Raw genomic sequence first — 27,634 nt, forward strand, 5'->3', positions numbered from 1 at the left:
GCTCTAAACCCTGTAGGGATGGACATGAGTGTGTCCTGCACAGTCATGTGTGTGACGGAGAGTCAGACTGTAAAGATGGATCAGATGAAACCGAGTGTGATTTTAATTGTAAAGCAGGTAAATCATCCAAACCATTTTATATACAGGTATATAAAATTAGCTCTGCAAAAAATCTTTAGTTATGTGGTAAATGATTTACTTCTACATGGTCCGCTAAATGCATTTATGTAAACACTAAAACAGTGAAATCCTGCATTTTCAAACATTACTCTATTCAATATGGTGTCAACTGCAATGCATGTGTTAGCAGCACTACCTACTTTATTGCTTGTTTTATATAGCAAATGACATGCAGCTGCTAAGAACGCTTTGAAAAAGTGTTGAACAAATCCCAAATTTCTCCTTTAGAGATGAGACCATTTATTAATGTTTACTTTTTAATAAGTGGCAAGAGGAGTGGGATGCAATATGAAATAATTAACTGTATGAAATAGCACCTGAAATCTCAAACAGAGTTTTAAGACTAGATCAAGTGTTTTGTTTGTTTTTTTGTTTTTTTTTGTTTTGGAACTAGATGTCGGATTGAGCAAAAAACAATGGGTTATTCTTGTATGTCCAAAGATGAAGACCCTACTCAATGTTTGTACTCAGGGCTTGACATTAACTTTTTTGATCACCAGCTACTGTGACTAGTATTTTTCCAATGTTACCAGCCACTTGTCATTTTTATTAGCCACAATTTTGTTGTTGAGAAAATAAATATTTTATATGCATAAATTTGACTTTGGCATACTAAATTTACTTGATTTAAATTGTTATCTCCACATGCATCCTTGTTAATTTAAGTTTTGTGTGTGCTGTATATGACCTTGTTTAATGAGCATGAAAAAATGGGTTGTGGTTTCAAAGTGTCGCATTGCAATCAATTAAATTTCACATGAATTTTTAGGGCTCAACACTAAGGATTTACCAATTTTTTATTTTTTTTCCTCTGGCCACAGCTAACAAATTATTTCCTTGCCACAAATTTCAAATAATGGGTCAAAAGTAAAATATAACATTTTTATCAAACAAAAAACAAACATTTGACAAACTATTCTTGTCTATGTAAAACTATACACAGTAGCCGGTCATCACCAGTTAACTATATAGATAAAAAGAGAGTTAATCTTCTATTAAAGCAATGTTATTGTAAAGGATGATAATTAAACTATATTAATAAAAATAACTGTAAAATAATCGGCTGGAAAAACATTCCGTGTGCAATTAATGAAAGGCTTATCGTGCGCACACGGATAATGCATTAATAAACTGTTCAAAAATTAAAAGTGAAAGCGGCAACCACTGCTGCTTAAAAAAACAATCTCAAGCTCTTGAATTTATTTTTTTTTTATTCATTTTTTTCCTCCCTCCTCCCCTCAGTCTGTTTCAAAGAGAAATGATCACACCAGTTGTTTCCTCTAGGTACGATTGCTTCACACAAGGAAACGAGACACAGCTTTTTCGGTATTCACCTGCTTTCTTTTGCTCATGTGGACACTTGTCAGTTGGCTGCTTCTCAATTCCAAGATGACGTGTGCACGCATATTGACAAACGGTTTTACACTAAAATTCTAATCTTTAGTGACGAAGCAGCTCTGGCAATTTAAAAAATAATTTTAACCAGCCAAAGTGGCTTGTCGTGGTTTCTGTCTAACCCGCCACAGGTAAAATCTACCCGCATTTGGTGGGTTAGCAGGTGTTAATGTCAAGCCCTGTTTGTACTGCATAATTCTCCTTACTATAAAACACATTTTACTGCCTACTTTTAATGATTCCAGAAGGCTTTTTTATGAAGTGACACCAGGGAAATTTTTTAAATTTCTATCGTGTATTAACTTTAAAAAAATCGTATTTCATTCATGTATTCAATTGTTTGTTGTTTTTAATGATGTTCATATATTATTGAAATGTTTTTGCCATGAAAATAGTCTTGGTTGCTGACATGGCATCAAATTAAAAATACATTAGCAAATGAGGACAGAATGTTAAACAAGATGGGTGTATGCTTTAATTTTAAGAATTAATTAAATTTTTTTAAAATTAATTTTATTAATTTAAAATTGCAGTTAAATACAATAAATCTATTGACAACCATATGTACTTTTTAAAATTTATTTATTTAATTTTTTTTATACAGTTTTTAAATAAAACTTTCTTTTTTTTCATAAATCTGAAATGTTTTATTCCTGACTCCCCTCTAAAATGTATCTTGTTGTTGATGCCCTTTGTTTTTTTTTTTTATTTATTTATTTATTTATTTTTTTGGTGCTGCTCAGGACAATTTCAATGTGCCCATGGAAGAAAGTGCATTGATGCCAAGCTTGTGTGCGACGGCAAACCACAATGCCAAGATTTCTCTGACGAGAAGGACTGCTTCACTCGCAGCAAGAGCTGCAGCCATCGCTGTGACAATAAAACCCGCTGCATCCCAGAAAACTTCCTCTGTGATGGAGAGACAGACTGTGTGGATGGCACTGATGAATCTGACTGTGGTGGGTACTCTTTGATTTGTTCCTGCCTGAATTTGAAATGAAACTAACTACAGTATTTACACTGGTTTTGTTTTCAGGTTACCCCACGAAGGTGGTGAAATGTGAAAGTCCTTCTGTATTGTGTCGTGACGGGTTGCTCTGCGTCCCTCCCACTAGCCTCTGTGATGGCAAGAGAGACTGTCCTGATGGATATGATGAAACCTTTTGTTTTGACAGATGTCCAAACTCAGGTACTCCTTATAGGAAGTTCATTTTTAAAAAGAATTTATTTTGCTATGGGTTTAGAGTAATAGTAATTTCCAAAGTGATATTGCTTCGTTTCACACCGTTCACACTTAAGCCATTATTAACAGTTAATCTAGGGTGCATGCAAACTGACATTATCTTAAAACTGTAGGTTGTCCTTCATATTTGCGACGTTGAATGGATCAGCTTTAGGGTGTGTTTTTATCACTGCCTAAATTACTGGTGTGAAATGTTTATTTACCTGAGGAATATTTAGTATAGAAGTAACATTCCTTTTACTTTGTTGTAGGTGACTTCTTGTGTAAGGACAGGAGGAAGTGTGTTGAGAGAGATTTAATGTGTGACGGCCGCTCTCACTGCTTTGACGGATCAGATGAGGATGGATGTCCCACTAGGGCTACTGAAAACTCAAACTCGGGACCACTGAAGTGTCGTGTGGGCTCTAAACCGTGCAATGATGGACGTCAGTGTGTCCTGCATGCTCATGTGTGTGATGGAGAGAAAGACTGTGAAGATGGATCTGATGAGCAGGGCTGTCCAAACCGCTGTAAAGCAGGTAACTCATGAATAAAATTCCAACTGATTTTGAGGTTTTGGACTTGTGCAACTGACATTTTAAACAAACGTTTGCTCCTAGATCAGTTTCGTTGTGCTCATGGGAGGATGTGTATTGACAAAAAGCAGGTGTGTGATGGCACCCCTCAGTGTCAGGACCGCTCTGATGAACTGGACTGTTTCACTCGATCACACGACTGCAGACATCAGTGTGATAATAAAACTCGCTGCATCCCAGAGAGCTTCCTCTGTGATGGAGAGAGAGACTGTGCAGACGCCACTGATGAAGCTAATTGCCGTGAGTTTTGTAACTGCTTGCAAATTAATTTGCTGGTTGGCTGGTTTAAATCATTAATTTATAACTCTGCAACAGTTTACATTAAGGTTCTATTAGTTAATGTTAATTAATATATTAATCAACATGAACAAACAATAAACAAAACATGTATTACAGTATTTGTTTAAGATAAAGGAAAGTAGTTTTTCATTAGTTTGTTAACTCAGTGCTTTAAAGAGCCCATATTATACATGAAATAGGGTCATATTTAGGTTGTAAGGGTCTCCAACAACAGTCTAATATGCATGCAAGCTCAAAAAACACTTTCATGGTCTTATAATCTGCATTTATTTTTACCTAATTATCCCAGCGACTCCCATATGAATCGTTCAGCGATTTCGTTTGTTCCCAAACCCGTCCTCAGCGCGAAGCTAATCTGTGCTGATTGGACCGATGACAGCCTGCTGCTATTGGTTGACGAAACTGACAGGCTTCAGCGCGAGACAGAGTGAAATGCCCAGCTGCTAATCAACAATATTAAAGTAGTCACAGTGCATACACGCTTCATAGTGGATTTTGGCTGCCAGTGAGTGAATGTAAATACAGACGATGGACTAGAAAATACTGACGACTAACTATTTTATTGAGCAAAAAGTCCAAGAACTGGCGAGGAGATCTTCTAGCCCGTCACAGTCTGCTCTTCTCACACACGCACACGCGCGCACACACACACACAGGGCCGGCGCGTCCAGAATAGAGAAGGCGCGGCGGCGACACCTCCCTCACCACCCACGTCCTCAGTTATATCCGCGATTACCCCCCATCCCCCCACCGGTCCTCACTTTACAAACGGGTCCCTTTCGTTTTCTCCTCTTCAGAGGAGACACACACACACACTAACACTCACGCAAACGACCGTCCTTACAGGAGACTCACACACACACATCACACTCTTCCTCGAGGACACAACACACACGCCTAGAGCGCCAGTTCAGCTTGCTGGGTGCAATTTAGACACCTCACCTCGAACCTGAGCTGAACTATTTTGAAACTTGACCGTTGTATGTGTGTAGAAACAGCTGACGATCCGTAAACAAAGCGGCACGCGTCGCGTTTTCAACGTGGCTTTACACGTGATATGAGAATATAAAGAGTTAACTTGATACAGTACACGCAGTTACAAGTAACAAAACACAACTAAAAATACATAATTTGCAAGCTAGAGTAAACGAGGCAACAGTTTTAATCGCACGTACTTACACTGGTGAATTGGGGGAAGAAACTGATTCATGATGCACTGATCCATGTTCTGACAGTCTTTACTGATCCTTCCTTTAACAAACCGATGAAGTCTTCTTTGTAAGCATGTAGTTTCCAGAAGCACTCGGTCTGCTCAAGGCTTTGCTATATTGCTATGGTTTCATCTTTGGGTGAACTGTCAATAATATCCATCTGCACAGCGTGACTTCATTCGACCGGTGTCTGTTTGTGTCTCTGTGTGTGTGTGTGTGACTTTTTTTCTGTTAGTGGGCGGGGCCGCAGGTTTCAAATCTCCCGGGTTTGCGCGCACAACTACTTGTGTTTCGTAGCCGTGTCATCACGAAACACCTAATGACTCGTTATCAAGACGACTCGTTTGAAGCACTATGAGTCGACTCTTTTATAGATGAATCAATAATTGTAAACACTGTACACTTACAGATTTAAGCCTTAGCTGGACATTTCACTTCACTTAGAGCTATGTTACACACTACATGGAAGAGCATTTTCAAAAACCCATAATATGGGCTCTTTAATCTATGTTAACAAGCATGAATTTGGATGTTAATAAAGCATTAGTATGTGTTGCACTAATTATGAAGAATACTTTTATTATTTATTAATCATAGTTCATGTTAGTAAATACATTAATGAAAACTTATTGAAAAAGTGACACACAAATCTGTTTTAAACTCTGATCCTTCAGGTAAAATGCAATATTTCATCCTTGTGACATTTAAAGAGCCCCTATTATGCATTAAAAAGGGTCATATTTTGGTTTTGTGGTTCTCCAACAACAGTCTGATATACATGCAAGGTCAAAACACTTTCATTGTCTTATAATATGCATTTATTTTTACCTAATTATCCCAACGACTCCTATATGATGTGTTCAGTGATTTAATTTATTCCCAAACCCCTTCATAGCACGATGCTAATCTGCGCTGATTAGTCTGATGACCCAGTTTGTTGTGATTGGTCTACTGCGTTCAGCGCGAGACAGAGAAATGCCCACTACAGCTTATCAACAACTTTGAGGTAACGTAGACTTCAGAGAGTGTGAACCCAGTGCACGAGTGCAATAAAGCAATGCAGTTAAACGCCATATTGCTCTATTCTTAACCTAAAGTAAAAACAGTGACACACGTTCAGTATTATTGCACACAGTGGCAAAAGCTGAATTATTTTGAAATTTGACCGCCACAAGTGTGTAGGAACAGCTGATGGTGACCATAGCAATGACAAATGGCAGAGGATCGCGAGCACCCAAACGCTTTTAAATCCGTAAACAAAGCAGCATGCGTCGCGTTTTCAACGTGCTTTTAGACATGATATTAGAATAGAAAGAGTTAACCAGATACAGTATAAGCAGTTATAAGTAACAAAACAAAAACTAAATGCATGATTTGGAAGCTAGAGAAAACAAGGAGGCAGCCATTTTATGGGATTGCATTCTTAAACCAATTTGCCCTGTTTATTACATTTTGGTTCTAAAAATTCTATTATTTTGTTTGTTCTGTAGCTTCCATCCCTGACGCATCCAATACAGACCCTTTAAAAACATCCGGCTGCAGAAGCCCATCAATGTTTTGCAAAGAAACATCAAACTGCATGCCAGAATCTCAGCTCTGTGATGGAAAGGCGGACTGTCCCAGTGGAGCCGATGAGCAGTTCTGCATATATTCTTGCTCAGATCCAGGTAAAGGAAGGAATTTGTCCTCTTAAAATGTTAAATTCTTAAATGCCATCTTTAATGTTCATGCATATTTGCTGTAATATTGGGTTTGTTCTGCCATCAGACCACTTTCTGTGCAAGGACAAGCGGAAGTGTGTCCACAAAGCTGTTGTGTGTGATGGTTACTCACACTGCGCTGATGGTTCTGATGAGTATCAGTGCCCAACTTGTGCTTTGCAGTGTGACCAAAAGACTGTTTGTCTGACTAAACAGCAGCGCTGTGATGGAAAGCCCGACTGTAGAGATGGTTCAGACGAGAAGGATTGCTGTAAGTTAACAGCGGTACTTTGGTTGTTTTTTTTATCACTTTTAAACATAGAATTTACTGTAGGTAGCTTCCAGTGTTGCCAACTTAACAACTTTATTGCAAGATTTAGCAACTTTTTATAAAACACTAGTTTTACGATCTCAACGGTGGTCAGTCAAATGGCAGGAAAGTAACAATAGTTTTTGATAAAATCTGCAAAAGCAAACACACTATTAACGAAAATCTAATTGTAATAAAGCGAGTTATTTACAAAAGATCGTGATAAGTGGGATGGATGGATGGCACAACAAAGGGTTTGATAATGGTGGACGTCTAATGACTACGCCTCCCTGGAATATCACCAGGGACCTAAAACACAAATTAAAGGCAACACACAGGTAAGCTGGCAGTACTGTAAATCAGCAAGAGACGTGTGTAGAAAAATACAAACAACTTAGTTTAGAAATGCACATGAAAGTGAGCAAATATATACTTTCGTATATACACATGCATACATGTACACATGCATACACACACACGACTTAAATACTAAAACACCTGAATCTGGGGTGCAGGAGCTGAGGCATGACAGCAAGGACTAAGGGCACATCAAGGCCTCCACAGCAAAAAAATCACCAAGACCTGTGACATACGAACACTCACACAAGTGCAAGAAAGACCTCCACCAGAAATCCACCCCTGCCTTAAGCACTCGACTCCTGCAGCAACAAAATCCAGTTAAATATGCTTCTTATAAAAAATGTCATTTACACCACAGACAAAATCACTCAATACAATGCTTGGCGTAATGCTGTCGAAAGCCAATACATGAACAATGCAGTCACTGTGAAAAGCAACAAGGTTAGACCATCGCAAGGAAAATGAATCCAAAAGAATAAGCAGAAAATACAATTTCAATAAAGCATTCAAAACCCAAGTATAATAGAAAAAACGAAACAATATTTTATATATGTATATATATTAGACTGTTGCATTTTTGTCTTGTTAGTATGCTTGTGTTTATATAGCCCTATAGTTGTCTGTGCAACATCTTTTGTATTTAGGGGTGTCAATTAATTGTTTCTTTGGTGCACAGCGACACAGACGCGGACAATTCGATATCGGTTCAGTAATAATCCTAACCGGTTATGTACTGACATTTCTCATATGAGCTATGTTGCGGTAGCTTACTATGGTGAGGGAGGAAAGTGAGTTAATAAAATGCTCCAAATACTTAACGCAGAAACTGCACAATTTCACTGTGTGTGTGTTTGCTGGACCGTCTCTCACTGACACTTACAGCAGAAGTCCCAATTTCACTGCGATTTGAGAATGAAAGTAAGTTCCGTTTCTCTCATTGTGGACCTCTGACCTGTTGGCATGACTTCCTCTCCTCTCGGCTGTTAGTGTAACTTCTGTAATACAGATAGATCGTGTCTGCAGGGCGAGTTTTCTCCACCACGTCTATTGTGGATCAGCTGTGATCACCAATGCCGTTTATCATTGGTGAACGGCACCAGAGCATTGGAGCCAATCACAGACCAATCATAGGGGTGTAAGAACTCTCTTGACAGGGCTCAGAAAGTGAGCAGGATATTTATTTGTTTATTTGCTATGAATGCTCATGTTGTTCTGTGCCTGTACTTAAGTTTTTAAAGGTACAGTTCATATATCTGACTGCTTGTAATAAAGAACAAAATTGTATTATAATAATAAAATATAAATTTATTTATACATTTTTTTTTTTTCTTGTGCTGTGAAGTGAAATATAAAATTGTGTATGGAAACCATCGTCGATGCACCGAGATATTGAATTTAATTGAACCATGGGACCAGTGTAGGTTCACACCTCTAATAACCACCTTGGAGTAAAATGGGTCTCGTGAGCCCCTGACATTGTCATTTTGGTGGTCGCAGGCTGAAAAGTTTGGCAATCCCTGCAATAGGGAGTGGTTAGGTTTAGGTGAGGGAACGGTGGAGGACCATATTAAGGGGTCCTAGAAATGCTGTCCTGAAAGTGCAGCCTCTCTGGTTGTGCAGGAACACCAGCATAAAGCACATTTGCATTTGCTTACAAAAAAATATAAATAGCAACTGAACAAGGCAGCATTAACTACCAATACAGTGCTATAATTGAACATATTTCAAATTATATTTTTGTTGAGATGGCCAGTCAGATTTAGAAGTCATTATTTTATAGGTTACAAAGTTTTGAGTTGTGATTTATGTAATGTCATCACACAATGACATCACAGGGTCCTTTAGCAACAAATTATTCCACCTTTCGCAAATTCCTCTATAAATTAGTTGGTGACTGATAGCTTCACAACTAGCATATTTTGTATCATTTTTTTTTTTATTATTGTTTCATTTTCTTTGTATTTGTATCATCTCAAATTGTGTACCTTTTGTATATTCTAATAAAAATAAATAAATAAAAAATTGAGTGCATGTACTGTGCATGTATTATATTCCATTACAATTTCCTGTTTTTACCTATGATGGGGCTTGTTCTATTTTTGCACTTAATGCAATAATTGTGGACTAATTGAAGTCTTTAGATCAATTCTATAACTGTGCAAGATGTTTAAAAAACTTAAATTGCACATTTTCTAAGTGTTCAAAAAACTAGTGTGTGTAAGGATGAAATTTTTCCTCTTTATATTGATCAAATTGTTTGTTTCAGCTACTGGTGGTGTGATTGCTAGTGCTTCGTTACCGCTGAGATGTCCTCTAGGATCCAAACCTTGCATGGATGGCAAAGAGTGTGTCCTGCTGGACCATCTGTGTGATGGAGAGAAAGACTGCAAAGATGGATCTGATGAGAGGGCCTGTGAGCGTAAATGTAAAAAAGGTACAATTTATTGTGGAAATACATTTCGCTCTTCAGTAAGAGAATTGAACTGACCAAGCTGACACTACAAATGTTGTATCCTTCAGGCCAGTTCCAGTGTGCGCATGGCAGAAAGTGCATAGACATGAAGTTTTTATGTGACGGCACACCTCAGTGCCAAGACCGATCAGATGAAGTCAACTGCATGAAGCTCTCAGATGAGTGTAGACACCAGTGTGACAACAAAACCCGCTGTGTTCCTGAAACGTTCCTCTGTGATGGAGAGAAAGACTGTGTGGATGGCACTGACGAAGCCAACTGCGGTAATGAAGTATTCATGGTAGCAATTTATAGAAATATTTCAGCTAACGTTGTATCCTAACGACACTACAAGCACATTGGCTGTCCGCACGTGACTCAACACAACCGAAACTACCCATTGCACTCTTAATGAAATGGAAAGAGAGAACTCGTAACTAATACACATTAAAGCTTTTTAATACTATTAAAAGTACATGGACTACTAATTGACTGATGTTGTTGGTTTACACGGAGTCATAGTTCTGATGTTTTCAAATCATTTGCTAGTTATTTTATTTTAATGATCTGGGGTAAACTTATTGCCATACTTAAAGTGGCAGCAGATAGTGTCACATGGCATTCAAACTCACTTTTTAGCAGTTGACACTGAATAAAGCACATCAACTGTACCTGAGGGGATAATTCTCATAGTAGCTTATGCTGTTGTTCACCTCCCATAAAACATGAACGCTGACAGACTGAGATTACCATCTCTTATATTAATCTATAATTAATATAATATTACAGTAGAAACACAATTAGCTTGTGTGTCGACTAAAGCATCTTATTCTGAGGCACATACAATTTTGCTGTTTTGTGAGTGTGACTCTCTACAAATCCACATCTTGATAGGCAGGTCTGACAGCCTATCGTAATGTTTGGATGAACATTTTTAATTTTAACATTTAGATTTATATATTTGATATATTTTTATAAATATTTCTACAAATTTGACCCCTTACCGTAGAGTGCAATTGAGATGGGAAGAGACTTTCATCCAACATGAACCAAATAACCACCTACCCTCCCTTTAAATTAAAATTATGCACAAATGATCTTATTGTTTGCTATATAGAATTGGTTTTTCTGTGAGGATCTTCATCTGGATTGGTAGGTCCGCAAGCATGCAATACAGTTTTACTTGTGCAGTTTGAGCCTCTTTGTAAACTGATTTACTTAAAATTCAACATTAAAACTAGCTGAGTATTTGAAAACACTGATAAAACCATATATTGGCCCAATTTATTGTCTTTAATGTTTGATCAGTTCAAGAGGTAGCTGCTTGCTGTTAGCATTGTTTACTGCGATGCGTATTTCCTGTATGAATGAAACGGATTTTATTTTACATCAGTGTGTTACATCACAACACCATACCTTTTGTTAAAACAAATAGTCAAGGCAATACAGTTTTAGGGAATATACAGGAGTTTTTGTCTCTGTGGATACAAATGAATTATCTTCATTGATACAAGTATCACACCCATTTCACAATATTTTCTGGTATTTATTAAGTCAATATTGACATTGACATACCAGAGATTTACCTGGTGGAGTGCTGGCTGACTGTATCTTTTTTTTTTTTTTACTTTATTTTGTTTTTGCTGTTATTTGTTTTGCAGTTGTAGAGCCGTGTTCGGGTGATCGTTTCCAGTGCAGTAATGGTCAGTGTGTGGCTCTGAGTCTCCGCTGTGATGGGTATGCAGACTGTCGTGATCACACAGATGAGAAGGGCTGTCCTCAGCCTCCACACTGTCCTCTGGATCATCGCTGCCCTCACACTCACGAGTGTCTGCTGAAAGAGTGGCTCTGTGACGGAGACAAGGACTGCAGCGACGGCTCTGATGAGAGGGTGAGGAACTGCACTAATCCAAACTTTTGTGTTGTGTGTGGAGTTTTGATTTTTATGTTTGTCTTTTATTCATTTCCTGAAGGCAATTTGGTTGCTGCAACAAGCATATCACACATAATGCACAAAGCACTTTATACAATACACTGTGTATTTGGCGTTTTATTTTTCTTTGTTGTCTGTTTGGCAATTTATGATGCTTTTGTAATAATTTGTTTGGCTGTGTGTTTTTGTGTTATTTTTAATTTTTTTCTCTCTTTTGTTGTGTGATGTTGTTTTTCTGGTGCGTGTGTTTTAGTTTGCATGATGTTTTTATTTATTTATTATTTTTTTGTGGTGGTATTTTTGTTTGGGTGTTTGTACCATGTGTGTTTGTGTTGATACCTGTAATGGTATTTCTGTGGTGTTTGTTAGTGTTCATAATGTTTGTTGTTGTTGTTGGTGGTGGTGGTGGTGGTGTTTGTACCATAGTAATGTTTGTTTGCTTGTTGTTGTTGTTGTTGTTGTTGTTGTTATTTTGTACCATAGTGATTGGTTTTTGTTAGTTTTTTAGGTGTTTGTACCATAGTGGTGGGTTTGAAAGTGTTGTGTTTGTTTTGATGACTGTTTTGGTATTTGTGTGGTGTTTGTAAGTTTGTAAACAGTTTGTAAGGGGGGCTTTATTGCAGTGTGGTATACAGTATATCTTTTTTTATTGTTTGTTTTGTAGTGATGTTTGTTGTGGTATTTAGTTATTTAGTGGTTTAGGAGTCTGGTGCTAACAGTGATGTTTGTCTGTTGTGTGGGATTTATGGTATAGATTTATTATGATGTGATGAGTATAAATGTAAAATCCCTGATCAAATGCGATTTGAAGCTTGACGAATACGCCCATCACTCTTTAAATATTCATGTAAATGTTCAGATTCATAAATCGAAGTATTTAATTCCAACAGAGACAAAGTGTCCATGTAAATGTAGTTAATCCACCACTTTCTCTCTGTCTGTCTCTCTGTCTGCAGAACTGCAAAGCGACTCCGCTGAAATGTGGAGAGTTCCAGTGGTCATGTGCATCCAGAACTCAATGCATTGCAAAGACCTGGAGGTGTGATGGCATGAAAGACTGCCAGGATGAGAGCGACGAATTTGGGTGTAAGTTCACATCTGAAATCCAATCCAAACTCTATACCAGAATATTTTAATTAATGCCAAAGCGTAAACATTGCTTCTTTTTGTAGGTGGTCAATCGAAATGCCCAACGCACTTGTTCCAGTGTGGAGATGGGGAGTGTGTGGACCCAGATCTAGTGTGCAACAAAGCGTCAAACTGTGCAGACGGCTCTGATGAGGGTGTGGGGTGTCTGAAGAACAACTGCTCAAGTCCTGGAAGCCCATCATGCCAACACTACTGCATCAACACTCCACATGGAGCAGTAAAGCATCAATTCATTAAGTTTCATAACAGCCAATGCATTAATTATCCCTAATACATTAATTAAATTGTAGCACGATTTAGTACATTGAACTAAATTCTGTAGACCTCAATTTAAAAGCATAATATCAGAGGGAATGTAAATGCAAATAGCTGCATGTTCAAAAATGTTGTGTGTTTTCAGAGATGTGGCTGTAAGACTGGCTTCAAGCTTCACTCTGACGGGTTATCCTGCGTTGACGTAGATGAGTGTAAAGAGATTCAGCCTGCTGCATGCAGTCATAAATGCTACAACACACTGGGCTCCTACATCTGTCAGTGCCATCCTGAATTTATACTGGAGCCTGATGGTCACAGCTGCAAAACTGCTGGTATTGGCATAGTATTTATATTTTCATAAATATTTAGATTCATCATAAACTTCTTATTCAAGTTCTGCTAAAAAGGGACCACTTGTAAAGCAACCAAACAGAATTTTCCATTTTGACTGCCTTTAAATGAGTAGTTCACCCTAAAATTATAATTTGTTTACTTATTCACCCTCAAGTGGTTTCAAACATTGAGTATAGTTTGTCTGAACACAAAAGATACTTTGAAGAAAGCTGAAAAACTGTTTGACGTCCATAGTAGGAATGACAAATACTACAGAAGTCAATGGTTACAGATTTCCAACATTTTTTTTTTCAAAATATTGTCTTCTTGAAGAAAGAAGAAACTTTATAAAGATTTCACAAGTAAAGGGTGAGGTAATGACAATTTTCATTTTGGGGTGAACTATCCGTTTAAGACAGTGGTCTCAAACTCAATTCCTGGAGGGCCACAGCTCTGCATAGTTTAGCTCCAACCACCAACCACCTCCAACTCACACCTGCTTAATAGTCTCTAGTAGTCTTGAACACCTTGCTAAGTTGCATCAGGGTTGTTTGATTAGGGTTAAAACAAAACTGTGCAGAGCTGAGACCCCCCCCCCCCCCCGCCCTTTTTTTTTTTTTTTTTTTTTTTTTTTTTTTTTTTTTTTTTATATATAAAGAGTTTTTTACTACTATTAAGTATTTGCTCCTTGTAATCTGATGGGAATCTTTTTGGGCAGATGAGCCCAGTCTTTTGGTCTCTGAACAGGATGAGCTGTTAAATTTGGGTCTGCGAAGCTTCAGTATTCAGACACTCACCGCTCCTGGACGGAAACCCATCTTTTCTCTGGACTATGATCTGAGGGAGAGAAGGGTTTACTGGGCCAGTCTGGAGGACGAGAGCATCAAATATGCCTTCCATGGAGAAAAGGACAATACTGGAACTATTGTCAAAGGTAAAAAAATAAATAAAAAATAATAAGGGCTTCACGGTGGCATTTTTGTGTGACGTTTGCATGTTCTCCCCATGTTCGTGTGGGTTTCCTCTGGGTGCTCTGGTTTCCCCCACAAGTCCAAAGACGTGGTATAGACGAATACGCTAAATTGGCTGTAGTGTATGAGTGTGTCATGACTGTGTATGAATGTTTCCCAGTGATTGGTTGCAGCTGGAAGGGTATGCACTGCGTAAAACATGCTGGAAAAGTTGGCGGTTCATTGTGCTGTGGTGACCCCTGATTAATAAAGGGACTAAGCTGAAAAGACAATAATTAATAATAATAATATTTGATTTGATAATGTGTCTTTGTGATTGTGGTTCATGTCTAACTGGTTTTATCCTTTTTAAAATGTATGATCTTGTCATTTCTTACATTTCAGAGTAATTTACGCATTTAAAGAGTTGGTCTCCTGCTACACTTTCATAGCCAAATGATTGTAGTAGAATACATAGAATCAGCAACAAAGAAACCGTTACTTATCCTACAGACTCAATGTTAAACATTACAGAACTTAATTTTAAACATTACAATGTATTGTTGCTGTGCAAGAATACTGAGGTTTGAACTTTTTGATTTGAACTCATTGTTTTGATAGTGAAAAAATAAAGCATAGTTTTCTCATCTGTCCTGACTATTGTACTAATACAAAAGTTTATTTTGCAAGAGTGGATCTGAAGGTCTGAGAAAGCTCATACACATGTCTACTCTTAAACCCTCTACTCAAAGCAACCAGGAAAAGGATCAAAATAGACAAATAAAACATCAGGCGTAAACTGCATTGTCTCCCTCATCTGATTATGATATGATTAGCAAAAACTAATCTTAAATAGAAAGTTCAGCAAAATAATGAAAACATACAGAAGACTGGTTGGAAAAAACAGCCATTGACTTTAGTACTTTTTTTTTGTATCCCTATATTGATGTATTGATCTTGTTTTGTGTCCAGCAGAAGAAATTCATTAAAGTTAAGAACATTTGAGTGTGAGAAAAATGGTGCGGAAGTTTTCCTTTTTTGGTGATCTTTCCCATTAATTCCAGCTGTAAACACAGCCAATAAAAAGTTTGAGAATTCCTGTCTTAAATCTTGCATGTTTAGGTGTGAAGTCAGACTGCATTGCCATTGACTGGATTGGAAGGAATCTTTACTGGGTGGATGGAGTTGCTGGGCAGATTCTAGCTGTGAGACTGAGCAACAGTGTTGTACATCCACAAAACTATGTTGTAGTTTTGGATGAGGATCTGAAGCAGCCAAACTCACTTGTGCTGTTGCCTCAAAAAGGGTAAGTAATGCAACACTGTAAAAATGCTGGGTTCCACACCATCAATTTGTGTTGGGACAACATAAAGGAATTGTTAACTTTATTAGTTTTTACAAATTTACGTGGATTGAACATAAAACAATTAAGTTGTCCCAATGAAATCTCAAGAATTGTTTCAGCTCATTTTAAGTAGTTTTGAGCAAGCTACAAACTTTTTTTTTTTTGAGTGAATGTTCAAGTGTCAGTTTCTTTTTCTTTTTTTTTTTATACAATAAGTAATATTTTGCTGTGTTTTTGTGCTGGGACCTTAGCAATTTTAGACATGTCATAGATGAGCAAATTACACTTTAAACCACCAGTAGGTTGCAGGTCTTTGATTTTAATTACTCACCGCCATGTCGTTCCAGTCCTTTGAGAACTTTGTTCATCTTCGGAACAAGATATTTTTGATAATCTTAGAGCTCCTTCATTCTCCATAGATGGCAATGGTTTTGATATGTTTGAAGTCCAGAAAAGGAGCCATGTGACTTCAGTGGAAGAACTGTAATCATAAATGGCTTCATGAACTGAATGAAACTCCACAGACCTTCGGGTGAACTAATTTTTAATGTATGATTATCTCATATATCATATCTCATCTTCATTAAAATGTTTCATTCAAATGATTTGAACAAAGCAAAGGAAAAACAAAGAAATTGACTCATGTGACTCATTCAAACGAAGTTTTATTCAGTAAATGAAACATTGCAGCATTGCTCGGATAAACAAATGTTCTGTTCTGGCTTTGTTTACAAAAAAGCAATATTGTGTCCTTACAATAATTTGTTCAGTTTTACTATTTATACTTTTTTTTTTTTTTTTTTTTTTTTTTTTTTTTTAAATATACAACAGTTTAACAAACATGACATTTGTGATTTATGCTACTGTTAATGTTTGGTAAAACAACACCCTTTCTTGAAATCCACCATATCCTTTAACAGCAATTACTATGTTTGCATTCATAACTTTAATGATAGGGTCATTCTTATTGATTTTCAATAGTCGTCATAATGCACTAAATGCCTTGTTTTTTTGGGAGGTTTTTTCTCCTTCACTAAAGTTTTTGAATACCCCGTGTTATCAGCTCACATTACAGTATCATCATAGATCTTCACATCCTTATCTTATGCTATTACAGGAGAGTTCAGTCTTACTGTATGAGTTGAGATGAGTGTTTCTGGATGTTGCAGGATCATGTTGTGGTCACAGGTTGGAGGTCAAGCACAGATCGAGCGCTCCAGCATGGACGGATCAGACAGGAGGGCAGTGATCAGACGTGGACTCAACTGGCCTGTCAGTGTGACGGTGGACATTCTGACCGACAAAGTCTACTGGACCGACAAGAAGCTTGGGTGTATTGGCTCAGCGACACTGGATGGAGAAAACATAAGGGTAATTGGACATTTAAAAGACATTTAAAATTGATTTCAGTTATTTTATCGCCCTCATTTCAATGCTGCAAATGGTTAAGCGAAATGATTGGCTTTTTTTTTTTTCCTCTTTTCTCCAGTTTCTCCAGCTGTCTCATATGCCCAGTCCATTCTCCATGGCTGTGTTTAATAGTATGATCTACTGGTCTGACACTCAGAGAAGATCTGTTCAAGGGGCCAATAAACTGACTGGAAAGAACCGCAGAGTTTTTCTCAAAAGACCCGGACAGCCATTTGCTCTTAAAGTGAGAATACACACTGCAAGCATTATTAAATTTCATCATCTTTACAGAATGTGTCAAAATTGCTCCTCTTACGAAGCAACAAATTTTTAAAATGCGGTTACATTGCAAAATCGTTTTCTCTAATGTTTGTAAGGACAAACTTCTATGTTGGCTTGAGAAAGCCTAGCTGGAAAGTTTATAAGATTTTCAAGTCAAGTGTTTAAACTTGGGTTGAAGTAGGAAAAAGAGTGATATTAATATTAGTAGTATGATTTGCTAGTTTTTTTTTTTTTTTTTTTTTTTTAGTGGGATTTGTCAGCACAAACACATTTTAGCTGTTAGCGTGTTTAAATGTTATAAATTAACATCTTTTTGTTAGCCATTTTTAATGCATTGTTGCTAACACCTAGCATACGTATCATCTCACCTAGCATACATATCTAACATATCTTAGCATGTTAAAATGTTAGCATATGTAAACACTTACCTTTATCTAACACATTAGCATATTCATAGCTTTTAGTACATGTCTAACAAATTTTAGTTGGTGGTGGTGGTTTAACAAAATATTTTAGCATTAGCATGTCTTTAGCATGTTTAACATGTCATAATATGCTTTTTAGCTTTATTTAGTATATGATTAACATGTATAAGGTCTTGAATATTATTTAAGTTAACATTTGAAAGTAAACATCTCTCCATAGGCTAAAAAAGTGCATGTTTTGCATAATAGACACTTCGGAAGAAAACTTGCAGCATATATTAATGATAAAACTGCTACATTGTACACATTGATTTTTCAATATGTAGCATGTTAGCATTTTAGAACATGGCTACCAATGTTTGCATTCTGGAAAATGCGGCATAATATTATTGCTGATAGTTTGTACCAGTATTTGATCTTTGTGTTCTGTGGTGGTGGTGTTGTAGGTTGTCCACCCTCTTCAGCAGCCCAGTGTCCCAAACCCCTGTCAGAGTCTCCACTGTTCTCACGTGTGTCTGCTGGCTCCAGGACTCAGAGCGGTGTGTCGCTGTCCCACCAGAGCTCCTCTGGCTGCGGATGGATTGACTTGTGGTTCGACATTGGATGATTCCTCATCTTACCTTATGTTACTGTCTCTCACCACGATCACACAGGTACTCAATGAGTGAATGACACAGAATGATTAATCGCCAGGACAGACAGTGGTCTGGCAAACAGATACTTGAAGCTGGGACAGACAGACAAATATTCGAAGCTTGCACTGACAGACAAATATTTGAAGCTTGAACTATTAAAAATAAGTCCAAGCCTCAAGTATTTGTTGGTTTTAAAAATCAACAGGGATCAATTTTACTTATTTACCTGAATATACTATCCCTGGCTGGCTGTGCTGATTTACCAGACCAGTTCAACAGACTTGTGTTCGTAATCCTTAATTAAAATCTAAAAGGCATTTTATAAAATATTTGTGATTTTTATTTTATTTTTTAATACTGTCTAAAAGTGACTCAAATTTTATCAGCTTGGAGAATAAGGGAATACGAAAGTTGGGAGACTTGTATATTGAATATCTGTTTGCAAGCTTCAACCAGCTGATTTCAACATTTAGTTTACACAGGCCAGACTTTTCTATTCAATTCACCTTTATTTGTTTAGCACTTTTACAATGTCGATTGTGTCAAAGCAGCTTCACATAAAAGGTAATTGAAAAATGAACTACACCGTTTTAATTGACTAAGTTTCAGTTCAGTTTAGCTCAGTTCAGTGTGGTTTAATAATCACTACTGAGAGTTCAAACACTGAAGAGCAGTCCATCGATGCGCAGCTCCACAGATCCCGAACCATGCAAGCTAGTGACAACAATACTTTTCGATACTTCACGACATTGCAAGAACACACACAGCTTCATTCCCACATATCCATACACCTGGCAGGATAGACTAGGATTTATTTACTTATTTAATTTATTTTGACCCTTGTATTATTTATTTATTTTTTTATTATTTTTTTATTTTATTTTATTTTTTTTACTTCACCATCTGTTATATGTTTTACAAGGAGATAGCTATGTATGAGTATGTGTGGGTGGGTGGTTTGGGGGCGGGGGCGTTTAGGGTTAAATGTTTATAAAAGTGTTTAACAGGAAAAAAAAAAACGAAATATATATTTATATTTATATTTGAGGGAATAGCCAAAAATACATAAAAAAAAAAAAAAAGAAGAAACTTGTAAAAATGTATTTTTGGCTATTCCCTCAAATATAAATTTCGTTTTTTTTTTTTTATTATAATTATATTATGTACAGAATGTTGCATGAAGACATTTGACATTCCCAACTGTTAATGCATCAACTTAGTAGTGTGCTTTGAAAAGAACTTAATTTGGAGATTTTTAAAAGCCGGTTTTATTTATTTAATTATATATTTTTTATTTAATATTTTATTTAATTATTGATTTTTAATTTTATTTATTTAATAGTTTAATTAATTTTCAAATATTCAAGTAGTTGCATCTTGGCCAAATATTATCATAGCCTAACAATCTATCATTGGAAGGCTAATTGTGTATTATACTTGTCTTAATGTTTTTAAATAAATGAAGCTGTCTATAACTGTAAAACATTTTATACCAGTGTATATATACTGTATTTGTGTACTGTAGGGAGAGTTTTAATTTATATATTTTATTATATGTACAAATAATGTATAAATCTATTTATATTGGGCCAGTTTGTACAGATCAATATACTAGACAATATTCACCAAAATATCTATTGTGTACTAGAAATTTTGTCGCATTATAAAATGGATAAAAAAAAATGTAAGTGTCATTTGTTGTTTTTATTACTAACATAATGCCACAATAAGTCTTGCCCTCTGTCTTTCCTCATGAAGATTTTCACCAAAACCCTGCAGTCTGAAGTGGGCCTGAAGCAGTGGCCCGATCACCGCTCTCTGCCTCTCCCTGGCATTTCTGAAGCCTCTGATTTCGATGTGCTCCTCCAGGACCGAAGTGTCACTCTAGCAGATGCCTCTCAGGGCTTTGTCTCTCAGCTTAGTCTGCACAGTTCCGGCTTCTCTCCACTCGGCCTCGTCCTCCAGCTGCAGGGGGATGTCCTGTCAGCTCTGGCTCTGGATTGGGTCACCAAAAACCTATACTGGAGCAGCATGAAGAGGCCGGAGCTGTTCGTTACGTCTCCTGGAGGGAAGCTCACAGCTGTTGTTCTGCAGGCTGAGCTGGCGGGTACAGTCTCCATCGCTCTGCATCCCCCATCAGGCCGTATGTGTTTCACTGCTGTGGGTCGCAATGGTGCTGAAATGCTGCCCCAGGTGGACTGTGCTCACATGGACGGGGCAAACCGAACCCGGCTCTGGAGCAAAGCAAAGATGCCAGTGTCACTCGCCTTGTCAGAGAAGGGGAATATATTGTACTGGGCAGATATTGGTAAGTTAATAAAAATGTGTGTTTTGTGCCTTAAACAAATAAGGTGCAGAATGGAGTCTCATTTTAGAAATGGCATAGAGTTGATCATTTTATATATTTTTTTTGGACATTTTTAATAATAATAAAAATAGTTGTTTGTTTCATAATAATGACATTTGTTTTTGTTTGTTTTTTCCAGGGAGTGAATTGATTTGTTCTATTACTGTTGATGGCTCTAACTATAAGGAGTTCAGCACCGGATCTGAATTTATGGTGTCTTTTGCCCGTATTGACAACATCTACTTCTGGATCACACTGGACAACGGTAATGATTCAAGACCTCCAGAAAGCTGCTCGCAGTGCAGTTCTATGCAGGAGCCACAAGATGGCATGGAGAGATCCTTCTCAAATATACAGTTTACATTTCAAAATATTCTATATATATATATACACACACACATACAGTACTTTTAAAGAAGTTTCAAGGCATTTATTGATCAAATCTCAAGTGAGTTTATATTTATTTATTTATATATATATATATATAATTCTTATTTTTTTTTTTTTTAATTTTTTTTTTTTTTTTACATTAACAGGAATCATTAATAGTACTCAAACCACATAAAATTCTCACAACTCTGATTTATGAAAGGTTTGTTTCTTTAAAATAGTCTCTGGATTTGCAGATATGCAATTTGCAGAATTGTGCTCACCACTTTTCAGCTTTGACTTTATTACTTACATTTACAACTATTTCTTGCAATTCTGATTAAAAGTTAATCTGTAATACATGTACAAATAATAATTTTTTGCATTTCTAAAGGAAAATAATATTCATTGTGAGAAAAAATATCTTTGTTTCTGAACCAGGTACTTCTCAACTCTGGTACTCTGATGGTTTCCAGCCCAAACAGATGTGGTTTGAGGTGAAGACAAGTGTAATTGAACTAAAGGCTTACAGCAGGTCCAGTCAGAAAGGTGCTTCAGCTTCTCCTGTGATTGTGTGTGTGCGTGAGAAACGGGACTGATCTGAGGTGTATTTAGAGACTGGTCACGTGTGTGGAGGAGCTTGAGCCACACAATAGAAACCTTTTAGCGGCTCCTTTTACTTTTCCCACACCCTTCACTGCAAAACAGACTCACTCATTCACTCGAAGCCATTCAGTTCACAATCACAGACTGACACAAATTGCTCTTTATGCAGAGAACATTGTGTGTGAATGTATACTGTGTGAACATTTCTGAATGCTTGGTGGCTGAGCCATCTAATGCATTTGTTAACAGAGCATCCTGTGCTACATTAGTAACTTTGGTTTAGCCTTAAAATTCCTTTGTCACGGTATAGTTCAGATGTTCTCTATGGAAATTACGTTGTTTGACATTTTTAAAATGTGTATTTTTTTAAAACAATTATACATTGGATATTTGTCGTTTTGTAATTTAATTTATTTCTTATTCGTTAATTTATCTAATTTAGCTTAATTGCATGTTAATGTAATATATCGTTTTGTTTTATAAATGTACATAGTTTTTCATTGGAAGTTTAAGGCTAAACCCAAATTGTTGGCTAAAGTAGCAGGTTTTTCTTGTTTTTTTACACTGTTGACAATGTTAATTGTATTTATTGTATTTTTCAAATGTTTATCTAATTGTTCTAATTTATCTTAAATATACATTGTACATTAAAATGCAAATATTTCATTTCATAGCTATTTTCTTTTGTGTGTATTTGTCCATTTCTTATTTTGAGTTTCTTTGTCATTTTCTTTGTCAGGATCCAATGCATGCTCCATAAACAACGGAGGCTGCAGTCATCTCTGTCTGCCAAATCCTGGTGGTCGCTCGTGTCGCTGCGCTCAGGACTATCTATCGGTGAACAACACCAAATGTGTGTCCAGCCTCAAGTGTCCTGTGGGATTTAAAGCATGTAGAGACGGGCTCAAGTGTGTCCCTGTGGCAAAATTCTGTGACCAGGTCCCGGACTGCCAGGATGCCTCCGATGAGGAGTGTGAGCCATTCCTAAATGCTAACCTTTGTTACAAGTCAAACATTGCATGGTCCAATTAATCAATAATAATATTACATTAATGAGCTCGATTACAGACTCTCTACAGTAGTTTAGGTTCTGGTAGTTGTTCTGTTACTGGTTAGGATTCTTTTGAATATTCTGAGTAGCCTTTAGCGTGTTGTTAATCTAGTGCTGTACGATAACAGGAAAAACGATCATCACTGTTTTTTTGGTCCATTTTAATCATGATAAGCATTCACAAATTAGTTTGAGATAAATATTATAGAATTTGGGCACACTTGTCTTATGCCTTGTTTCCACCAAGAGGTACGGTTCGATGTGGTTTGTTCTCGCTTGAAGATGTATAGGTTGTTCACCTATCACATGTTTGTAGGAAAGTGTCTGATGCATATGGAGTGTAAAGAGAAGTGTTTCTTACATATGGTTTGTCACACTCGCTTGCCTGAGACAAACAGTCAGAATTGCGCAATATTTTCCTGGTATCATTAACGGACCTAACTAATGACTGCACAGCAGGGAAAGTACAGGTAGGGAGGGACGAATCAAGCCTGACTGGTTAACAGCTAGGGTACATAAGATACTAAAACAACCTGAACGTTATGCATTTGCACCAGTGCAATTGTTACGATTTGTCTCTCTAACATTATCAAAAAAAATAAGCATGTTCCACTAGTTTGGTTGCAGTCTAGAACCATTTTGTCCTTACACATTAATACTGCAACAGATTTTATTAATTAGTCTTATGGCACAAATATGAAAAAATGTGATTGTGCAGCCCCATGCTAGCCAGTTTCTAGGGTTTTCTGACAGTTGCTGCTAGCTGGGCTGTATTTTGAGATGTTCTGCATAGTTGTTTCAGTTGTTGTTCTCATAGTGTTTCAGTGGTTGCTTCTAGCAGGGATGCATGCTAGGATGTTCTGTGCAGCTGTTAGCATTTTTGCTAGACAATTTGTAGAATATTCTGTTGGTGGCTACTTGCTAGGCTGTACGTTGAAGTGTTCAGACTAGTTATTAGCAGTTTCAAGAAATTTTTGCTGATTGCTACCTGTTAGGATGTGGGCTAGGGCAATTAGGCTAGTTGATGACATGTTCCTGGACAGTTTCTATGATATTCTGCTAGTTTCCTTTTGCTAGGCTGTGTGCTAGTGTTCAAAGTAGTTGTTAGGATGTTTATTCTGGTAGTTGCTGCCTGCTAGGCTGTAAGCTACAGTGTTCAGAGTAGTTGTTGGCATGTTGGTAAACAGTTTCTATGATATTCTGCTTGTGTCCTTTTGCTAGGCTGAGTGTTCAAAATACTTATTAGGAAGTTTTGAAATTCTAGAAGTTGCTGCCTGCTAGGGTGTTTGAATTGTTAAATCGACCAATCAGAGAAGGCCTCTCTCAAAGAAGGCTTTTACAAAAGCCTCACCCTTGAACAAGCTGCTAATTTATTTATTTTTTTACTTTAGATGAATATAAACCTTCTGCTATTAACACTCAAAAGTTGGAACTTTGGTGTAATGTGGTCAGTGTTTAGAACTCCCACATTAACTAATGCTAAATAATTTCTCCTATTGACAGGTGACCGTGTGAAAACCAAACCAGGGGTGAAATCCAAATCTGGGCCTGCCTCCCTCGACTCGGCTGTTGAACTTTCTCCATCTTCAGAAAATGGTGTTGTGGTGGAGAATGTGGGCAGTGTGTCATGTGCTGCGGAGCGATGCAGTGCTCATGGGAAGTGTGTAAGTGTGAACGGTGTGCTGGCGTGTGAATGTGACGAAGGCTACAGTGGAGATAACTGTCAGAACACCAAATCCAGCAGCACAGCTATCGCTCTCACACTCCTGTTTCTCTTCGGAGGAGCTCTGGTGGTCGCCATCATCCTCAAGAGAAGGTTAATCCCTTTTTTTTTTATGTAACCCACTCACTGGCCACTTTATTAGGTACTAGAGTTTAACTGCATGTACAGTCAACCCAGAACATGGAAGCACCTGTTCATGCATTTAGGCATGCAGATGTGGTCAAGATGATCTGCTTAAATTTAGACCAAGATTAGGTAATTATGGAATAAATAAGTTGTAGGTGACCTAATCCTAAAAAAAAAAAAAATTCAGCTTCATTTAAACACCTACCGGAGTAATTTATTTGACTAACCCTTTTCGGTAATGTTCATTATCTCAATCCAATACAGCACTATTCGGATGTGCTGAAAGAGGGAATTCACATTGTAGATTTGTAGCCAACAACTTTGTGTAGCTGTCAACCAATTCAGACTAAAATCATTAAGAAATGGATCTACATTACCTTATTCAGTCTGTACCATAAAGAAATTAGGCATTTCTGAAAGCAGAAGTGGGTCCAACCTTTACTATAGAGGTGTACACTACCTGATTAAAAAGTTTCAATCCCAATTGTAAGGGCAACAATAATTTGACTTCTAGGTGATCATTTTGGAAAAGTGTCAGAAGGTAGATTTTTTTTTTTTTTTTTTTTTTTTTTTTTTTTCCCCAGATAAATCATCTGTTAAACTGCATCTCAATCATCAAAAATACCGCAGAAGACCAATTGGAGCCCACATGGACCCAAGATTCTTACAGAAATCAGTCAAGTTTGGTGAAGAAAAAATCATGGTTTGGGGTTACGTTCAGTAAGGGGGTGTGCGACAGATCTGCAGAGTGGATGGCAACATCAACAGCCTGAGCTATCAAGACATTTGTGCTGCCCATTACATTACAAACCACAGGAGAGGGCAAATTCTTTAGCAGGATAGCGTTCCTTCTCATACTTCAGCCTCCACATCAAAGTTCCTGAAAGCAAGGAAGGTCAAGGTGCTCCAGGATTGGCCAGCCCAGTCACCAGACATGAATATCGAGCATGTCTGGGGTAAGATGGAGGCACTGAAGATGAATCCACAGAATCTTGATGAACTCTGGGAATCCTGCAAAAATGCTTTTGTCATTCCAGATGACTTTATTAATAAGTTACGAGTCATTGCAGAGATATGTGGATGCAGTCCTCTAAGCTCATAGGAGTCATACACAATATTACTATATTACTAATACAATATTACTAATATTACATACTACATTATTTTTGTTGTGACAAGACTTTTGTTTATGCAAAGTCAGACCTTACTGTCCTAATTAAATAAATAAAAATCAAGACATGATCCTATTTTATGTTGCTAAAACAAGCGTAATCTAGAGGCCTTTGCCTTTCAAATAAGCCACCAGTCAAGTTATTTGTTTTTCCTAATACTTGGATAGGTGACTAGACTTTCCTCAGGTAGTGTACCTAATATAGTGGCAATGGGTGAAGATTTAAAATGTAGACCTCTGATTTGTATATCAAATTGTATCCTGATTTGTTCCTGTTTTTACAGAAGGGCTCGAGCAGCAAGGGAAGAGTCAACTGAAAAAGAGAATCTTGTGACTGATGTGAAAGAGCACTTGACCTTCTCCGCTCAGAACTTTGCTAATGAGTTGTATGATCCAGAAGAGGTATTTTTTATTTTTATCTCTTTGCCATTTGGAGCACAAAAGGAGATGTTTTGAAGAATGGTTGCACTTTATTTATGTGCTGTGATGGGCATATAAACAAACTTTGAAAACATTTGACTCAATTTTGTAGTTTATAAAAAACCTTGGTAGAATACAGGACCATGAGTGTAGTGGTGCATAGTGTTTGTTTGCATGGTTTTCTTAGTACATCTCCAATTGCTGGCCATTTGCAACTGTTTTTTTGTGCAGACAGATGAAAAATGAGTTTTTTTTTTTTTTTATCCCATTTCTCTTTCATATTTAATAATAATCTATCAAAAAATACCAACAAAAAAAGAATTGTGCTGGCCGGAACTGTCACAAACAGACTAGAATTGCATAACTTCCATTTCAACCCAAACAAAAGCTTTGTTCAAGATCCAACCCATCGTTATTTTCCTTTAACTGAAATGTATGGGATAGAGCAGCCTGAACAGTCTGCTAAACCTCTCCATTTGTGTTCAACAAAGAGAATGAGTTTAGAATGACATGAATATATAAAAGTTGAAAAAGTTGACTCAGAATTCAATCATATGACTCTTTTTCTCTTTCCTGTAGGTTTCTATTTCTTCAGCCGTCACCACACCTGTTGTCAGTTAAAACAATTATACAATTTTTAATAAAAAATAAATATTAATTGCAAGATATATAGTGTGGTTCACTTTCTGGTCATATAAAATGTTACATGGAAAAGGGGCTTTAGTGCTTTTGACAAAGTAGATGTTGAAATGAGTTGTTTGAAATTCTTAGAAAATATTTACGCAGTACTTCATTAAGGAAACCACACAATGTACATGCCTTGGGCTGGAGTCATTTCAGTCCGTTTCAAAGCACGCAAGCATTTGGTTATGCAAATCCCACTTTCAATACTTTTCCTCCAGCACCTCCACCTCTGTGAAACCTAAACCAAGAGGAAAAGCCAGTGAATCAGGAAGAATAAACTAGGATACTTCCTTAAACTTCAGCCTCCACATCAAAGTTTCTGAAAGTAAAGGTCAAGGTGCTCCAGGATTGGCCAGTCGAGTCACCAGACATGAATGTTACTGAGCATGTCTGGGGTACGAAGGAGGAGGCGTTGAAGATTAATTCAAAGAATCTTGTTGAACTTTGGGAGTCCACTGCACCATGACTTTATATTCCACGCTGTACATTATTTCTGTTAAGTGACAAGACTTTTGTCTAAGCAAAGTCATGCCTTACTGTCCTAATTAATTAAAAATCATGGCATGATCATCTTTTTGGGTAAAATAAGCGTAATTTAGAGGCCTTTGCCTTTCATAAAAGCCACTTCTGATACCAAATGATCAACGAAGTTATGTTGTTCCTAAAACTTGGATAGGCGACAAGTCTTTTGACA

At 37.1% G+C, this 27,634-nt stretch overlaps 1 protein-coding gene across 1 annotated transcript; it reads left to right on the plus strand.

The window, feature by feature from the left end:
• Nucleotides 1–9,892: 9,892 nt before the first annotated feature.
• si:dkey-88l16.3 (low-density lipoprotein receptor) lies at nt 9,893–27,432 on the plus strand. The gene is made up of 17 exons (XM_056467455.1): nt 9,893–10,010; nt 11,388–11,617; nt 12,616–12,745; nt 12,832–13,025; nt 13,209–13,395; nt 14,115–14,330; nt 15,469–15,652; nt 16,861–17,062; nt 17,181–17,345; nt 18,255–18,461; nt 20,202–20,751; nt 20,930–21,055; nt 21,601–21,708; nt 22,505–22,738; nt 24,320–24,632; nt 26,121–26,238; nt 26,836–27,432. The coding sequence occupies exons 1-17, from the start codon at nt 9,893–9,895 to the stop codon at nt 26,875–26,877; spliced, it is 3,324 nt and encodes a 1,107-aa protein (XP_056323430.1). The 3' UTR covers nt 26,878–27,432.
• Nucleotides 27,433–27,634: the final 202 nt, after the last annotated feature.

Source organism: Danio aesculapii, chromosome 10 (genome assembly GCF_903798145.1).
Source record: "Danio aesculapii chromosome 10, fDanAes4.1, whole genome shotgun sequence".
Lineage (NCBI taxonomy): Eukaryota > Metazoa > Chordata > Actinopteri > Cypriniformes > Danionidae > Danio > Danio aesculapii.

Bases quoted from the DNA above. Each gene is read 5' to 3' on its own strand.
- si:dkey-88l16.3 (XM_056467455.1), top strand. From the start codon at position 9,893: ATGAAGCTCTCAGATGAGTGTAGACACCAGTGTGACAACAAAACCCGC. The intron at 13,396-14,114 runs GTATTGGCATAG...CTTTTTGGGCAG, and splicing joins TCACAGCTGCAAAACTGCTG to ATGAGCCCAGTCTTTTGGTC. The intron at 21,056-21,600 runs GTAATGATTCAA...TTTCTGAACCAG, and splicing joins CTGGATCACACTGGACAACG to GTACTTCTCAACTCTGGTAC.